This window comes from Carcharodon carcharias, chromosome 16 (assembly GCF_017639515.1).
Source record: "Carcharodon carcharias isolate sCarCar2 chromosome 16, sCarCar2.pri, whole genome shotgun sequence".
Classification (NCBI taxonomy): Eukaryota; Metazoa; Chordata; class Chondrichthyes; order Lamniformes; family Lamnidae; genus Carcharodon; species Carcharodon carcharias.
Window position 1 is genome coordinate 44,083,479 of NC_054482.1, and position 6,762 is coordinate 44,090,240.

The window sequence follows — 6,762 nt, forward strand, 5'->3', positions numbered from 1 at the left end:
CACTGCCCCTTGAAGAACAACATTGTCTACCACACCCGAGTCCAAAAACAACCAACTACCACAACTCACTGTTTTCTGTCCTTAAGCCAAATTTTTATCCAATTGAACTTTCCTATTCCATAAGCCTCAAGTTTGTTAACCAGCTTTTTATGTGGTACTTTGTCTAACATTTTCTTAAAATCCATGTAGTCAATATCCATTGCATCCCCTTCATCAACCTTCTTCGTTACTTCATCAAAAAAATTAGTTAGATTGGGCAAACACAATTTGTCTTTTGTCGAAGGGTCATGAGGACTCGAAACATCAACTCTTTTCTTCTCCGCCGATGCTGCCAGACCTGCTGAGTTTTTCCAGGTAATTCTGTTTTTGTTTTGTCTTTTACAAATATGTGCTAACTCAAATTTCTCCAAGAGTCTGTTCCCTGATTAAGGATTCCAAAACCTTACCACTGCTGTTAAACTAATCAGCCTGTAGTTGCTATGACTGTTCTTACACCCTTTGTTGAATAAGGGTGTCACATTTGCCACTCTTCAATCTTCCGGCACCTCCTCCATATCAAGTGAAGATTGAAAGATTAAGACAAGCTCTTCCACTACCTCCACCCTCACTTCCTTTCGCAACTTGGGATGCAAGCCATCTGGACCAGGTGACTCATCTCTCCAAAGCACTGCGAACCTTTCAAGTGCCTCCTCCTTTTCAATTTTCACACTATCCACTGCCTCCACTAACTATGCTTCTACTGGTACTTTTGGGTTCCCTTTTATGTTGACTGCCTTTTTATTCAGTCTTATTTTCCTCTTCACTCCCCTCTCATCCTATTGTATTTGACCTGTTTCTCACTTGAAGAATTCATCTGACACGCATCAGATGCTTTCCATTTTTTTCATCATAATTTCTAACTTCCTCTTCATCCAAAGAGACCTGTTTTTGCCTCCCCTACCTTTCACCTTTGCTGGAATGTACCTCACCTGTACCTGAAGTATTCCTTCCTTAGATCACCCATTGTTCCAATATAGATTTTCTTGTCAGTCTCTTGTTCCATTTTATTCTGGCTAGATTCCTTCTCATTGAATTGAAATTAGCCCGCTTCCAATTTAGAAGTTCTACATTGGATTGTTCCTTGCCCTTCTCCTCTACTAATCTAAACTTTGTGGTATGGTGATCACTCTTACCCAAGTGTTCCCCCACAGACGCTTGGTCCACTTGGCCCACCTCTTTTCCCAGAACCAGATCCAGCAATGCCTCCATTTCAGTTGGGCTGAGAACATATGAACACATTTCAGAAATTCCTCCCACATCTTACCCTTTACTCTAACATTATCCCAAATGATATTTCAGTAATTAAAGTTCCCCAGTATCACCACTTTACAGTTCTTGCACATCAGATTCCTCTGCAGATTAGTTCCCCAATCTCTCTCTCAATTATTTGGAGGCCTACAGAATACTCAAAGTAGCATGATCATACCATTTTTGCTTCTCAACTCTAACCAAATGGACTTTGTCCTTGCCCCACCTTCTTTCAACAATGCAATGTCTTCTCTAATCTGTACTGCCACCCCACTTCCCTTTTTATCTTTTCTGAAGACTTCATATACATGTATATACATTAAACACCCAGTCCTCATAATTTCTAATCATTTTTTTGTTATTGCCACTACATCATGTTCCTACACGGCTATTTGTGCTTATAGCTCACCAATGCTATTCATTAACTTTGTGCATTTACATACATACATTGTACAGCAGTCTCTGCATTTGTAGCCTTTCTTGGTCTCTCCTAACCAATGCGGTACTATTTCCTTCTCTAGTACTGCCCAACACTCAATTCTACTTTTTAAACTTCCTCCCTAGCTGCTGAAAATCTGACCTTAGGACCTTAATACCCGCCCTCTCTATGTTGTAGGTACCAGAGTGTACCACAAGTTCTGGGTCATTCCCTTCCCCCTTCAGAATATTCTGCACCCTCTCCATGATGTCCTTTATTCTGGTACCAGGGAGGCTACACACCATGTGGGACTCACAATGACAGTTACAGAAATGCCTGTCTGTTCCCCTAACAATGGAATGCCCTATAACAGAATTTCTGTGCTTTGCTGTTCCCTCTTGTACAGTCCCTTGCTCATTGCTGCCATGGTTGAGGCTATACTCCTCCATGGCATCTTCACTCCCAGCAGTCGCTAATACTGTGTATCTGTTTGAGATTGGCACACACCCTGAAGACTCCTGCACAACCTGCACCTTCCTACACTTCTGGATGGTCACCTGAACTCTCACTGGCTGCGGGGCGACCACCTCCTGGAACGTACAATCCAAGAAACTCTCATTCACCCTGATGCACTGTAAGGACTCCAGTTGCCCCTCAAGCTCAGAAATCCTGAGCTCAGATTGGAGCAGCTGGAGGCACTACCTACACATGGTCACCCAAGACACGTTAAGCATCCTGAGATTCCCATGTGATGTAGTAATTGCAAGCAATGGGTCTCAGGTGTCCATCCATGATGTGAAAAAAAAACTCTGGTCCCAGTTAGTAACCTGTTTAAACTATTAATTTTAATGAATCCCTCCAGGCTTACTCTGTAGTTATACACTTACTAATTCACTTACTGTTATACTAACCCTGATTAAATATTTCTAATTTCCAAACACCCAGTTTGAATGAGTACCCTAGTTTAGAAAGAGAAAAGAGAAAGAGAAAAACTCACCAAGCAATCACTTATCTACTTCTCTCTGACATCACATGAAGATTTTTTTGTACACGGTCGGCAGGCTCTGAACCTGCGCACCTCCTGGCTAGTCTCACTCTGTTCTTGCACTCGCTGCTGCTGCTGTCACTGCTCTTTTACCTCCCTGTCGATTTCACTCTGTTCCCATTCTCACTGCTGCCACTGCTCTTTTACCTCCCCGCCGGTCTCTCTCTGTTCCCAATCTCACTGCTGCTACTGCTCTTTTATCTCCCCGTTGATCTCTCTCTGTTCCCATTCTCACTGCTGCCTCTGCTCTTTTACCTCCCCGTTGATCTCACTCTGCTCCCATTCTCACTGTTGCCACTGCTCTTTTACCTCCCTGCTGGTCTCATCCTCGCTGCTGCTGCCATCGCTTTTACCTCTCCACTGGTCTCACTCTGTTCTCGCTCTTGTTGCTGCTGCCACCACTCTTATCTCTCCCTGCTGGTCTCGCTCATATGAATTACATTAAGGATGCATTCCCTGATCTTCTGCTGCAAAAGTATCTTTAAAATTATTCTTGTTTAAAATGTGATTTTTGTGGAAGGCAAATTCTTTCACTGCAAACTTTAAACAGAAAATAATGGTTAAATCATCAAATCCTGAAAATGTGGAATTTCAGACTCACTGAGTATGGAGTCTTTATCAACAGAAACAGCACTGGAATTCATACAATAACTAGTTAAATCAGTAAATGTGATTTCAGAACTAATAATCCTATTGCAAATTTATCAAACTTTAATGAAGTTCAACCCATACCTAAACCTTGTTTGAATCTGGGCAAAGGAGATGGTAGATGCAAAGTATCAGAAAACATCTATAAATTCTTTCATGGGAAAAACAGAGTCACAAAACCTGGACAGAACTGGGCATATGCATTATTAGTGATATACAGCACAAAACAGTTTAGCAGGAAGCATTAAAATTTAAATTAGTGGTAGTAATGTATACCAGTTAACAGTGATGTTTCACAGAGATCAGAGTTAAGGCTTATCAGCTTGTGACTATCTTTATTAATGACACTAGATGTGGTGTTGAAGGAATGATATGCAAATTTGTGGGCAAAATCAAGCTACGTGGGGACTGTACAGGATGGTCAACTACTGCAAGCAAGTCTCAATATGTTGAGGCAATGTATGCTTAACTTAAAAAATGTAGTGCTATGCACATAGGCAGATCTAATACTAAATATGTAAAAACCTTACAAACAGAATTTAAGCCAGTGGTGAAAGAAGACCCAGGTGTTATTGTGCATCACTGGCGAAAGGTTCATGACCAATGAACTTCAGCCATAGCTAAAGCAAATTGACTTCTATGGTCTATTCACAGGACAATTCACAAAATAAAAAGAACCATTCTGTTCTCATAGGTCTCAGTTTGAATACAGTGTCTGGTTTTGGTCCCCTCACATGGCAGGGGGTACTGAAGCTTTGGAAAGGGTGAAAAAGAGGGCCACATAATTTAAAACCCCTTACCTATCCAGATAAGGTCAAAGAAATGGACCTGTATACTTTGGAGAAATGCAGTCAAGGGCGAGGACCAGGAGGGTCATGTTTGCCGATTATTTAAGGGCAGAACTAGGTTGGATGTTAGGCGTTATTTTTTTCCCCCAGAGAATAGTAAACCTGGGGAACAGGTTGCTAGTTCATGTAATGAATGAAGGCTCACTGCATTCTTTAAGGAGAGAGGTAAACCTGTTTCTGGCTGAGACAGAAATCACCCTGTACTGGAAGTGGGGATGCTATAACATTAATCAAGATCAATGTGAACTCCCAGACTAGTTTTGATTGCCTAAAGGGGTCAGAGAGGAACTTTCCTGGTTTTGCCTACTAATTAGCCTGAGATTTTTATCAGGCTTTCCATTTCTCCCAAGAAGTTACTATCCTCCATGTGGGTGGGGAATACTGTGATGTATAAGGCATCACAAATATATGTTCCAGACTGGATTGGCCAATTGGTCTTTTACTGTCCAAACAAAAATGAAACAATATCTGCAGCACTCCAGCAGTTAACCAAAGAACATTTAAACTAAGCTTCCCATTGCAATGGCATTACTTCTTCAACAAAAATGATTTTACTGAGAAAAGTTACAAGTCATCTGATATATAACAAGTCAAATAATTTTAAATGTCACCTGCTATTATTCAATTTACAACTTTATAGCCTGACATTCAATATACAAAGATTATTTGAATTGGCTTTTACATTACAACTGCTTCCTTAAGTCATACTCACAATGTTAAAAGGTAATTTTACTAGAGTTATGCTTTCGGTGTGGTCATTTTGTCAACATCAATTCATCCCTGTAGATGTTCATACGTAGATGTACCATAAAGTGAACAGCTCAATAGAGACTAAATTGATATAATTTTCTTACAAGTTTTCCTTCTTCAGTCAACATAACTTTTTCAAATGCATCATTTTAAATCTACCCAAAATGTTAGCATAGTTTTTATTGTATTTTTATTATCGTTTTTCTCAAAACCACAAATTTAGAAAATTTAATGCCACATAGATTTTCACTGTCCTTCTATAAACCTCTTAGCTGTGTACTGCTTAACTAGGAAATGTTGCTATCATTGAGGAACTGGCTTCAATGATTCATGAAAGGGCCGAATGAGCAAGAGAGCCTCTCATAACTAGCATGCTTCAACTGACTCTGTGCATATTAATTCAGCTTCCCTTACAGTATCATACTTGTAATCCACCAATCCCTCACTTACTTCTAAAGTTACAAAAATAGGAAATTTTAATTTTTTTAAAAAAAGCAGTCAGCTATCATGTATTTCCACCACAGTATTAACTAATACTCGTTATTTTGATTATCTGATAGCACTGTGTTCTTTAAAGAGAATTTGCCCTACATAATTTGATCAAACTTGGCACACCAGATTTCTTTTTTTCCAGCACACAGTCCCAAGTTACCTGTTGCGAAGGCAACAGGTTTCCTAATTTCCAGGTCAATGCTATACAGTTATGATTGCACAGTGACAGCACTACTATCATCAATAAGGATTGTGTAAACTATATAAATAGTGATCTCTGCCTTGACCATTTCAAATTTTCAGATGACTCTCTAGTCAGATTTTGGAAAACCAACAGATTCATACTCAACAAAATTTACTAAATGTCACACAACCCTTTAGCACAGAAATATACTGCAGGGTGGACTTAACGAGAAAAAAAAAACTGGGAAAATTCACTTCTTGATCAGAACAGATCTAAAGAAATAAACCAGTCTTTCTCTTCCCCTTAGCATACTTCAAAGGTGTGAACTAAGCCCATATGGAAGGCATACACTTCTGTACATGTTAGTGACGCGTCATAAGGAAGTGACAGGACCACAAAGACTCACCTGAGTTGGCGCTTCTCCTCTTTCTCCATCGCCCTCGCCATCCCCAACCCAAGACAGGTCACAGTAAGCAGCAGCATCCAGCTTAGCAGGACAGAGGATAAGAACCTCTCTCCACCACCTTCGACACGACTCATCGGGCCGATTCTCACCCGCACACACAATGGGAGCAGAAACACTACAGAAGCATCCCATTCACTATCTCTCTCACACACAGGCAACTACTGTAATGTCACCAGCTCCCAATCCCACCTCTTCCTGGTAGCCGCCATCTTTTGGTGACGCTGTACAACTGACGTTGACAACTTCGCAGTCCCCGCCTCCCATGCGCGCAAACGGCGGATGATGATTGGCTCGGAGCAGCAGGTGTACGTCACGTCCGGGCCTCTCTTGTATGGCCTGTTGCTTCTTTCAATCACAACGTTCGACAGCGCCAATTGGCTCGTAGGCGCGCGGTTGGGACGTATTGACTTCGTCTTTCTCCGGCCGCTGATTGGCTGTGATTCTGAGCAGTGTTACCCCTATCGGTAGGATGGAGCTGTCAATCATAGCCCAGTGACAGCCCAATGGCATTTTTGATTGACAAGAGTGACACCGATTGTAAACCAATATAAACTTAACGAATAAAAACAGGAAATGCTGAAAATACTCAGGCCTGCCAGTATCTGTGCAGAGAGAAATAGAGTT

General features: G+C 41.1%; 1 protein-coding gene across 2 annotated transcripts in view; it reads right to left on the bottom strand.

Moving 5' to 3' along the window:
* edem3 (ER degradation enhancer, mannosidase alpha-like 3) overlaps nt 1–6,389 on the bottom strand; it is a 64,419-nt gene extending 58,030 nt beyond the window's left edge. Inside the window, exon 1 of one of the 2 annotated variants that reach the window (XM_041208133.1) lies at nt 6,079–6,389. In XM_041208133.1, coding sequence (XP_041064067.1) covers nt 6,079–6,212 — 134 coding nt within the window. In that variant the 5' untranslated portion in view covers nt 6,213–6,389. The remainder of the gene's footprint in view (nt 1–6,078) is intronic. The other variant, XM_041208134.1, reaches the window with a different exon arrangement.
* Nucleotides 6,390–6,762: the final 373 nt, after the last annotated feature.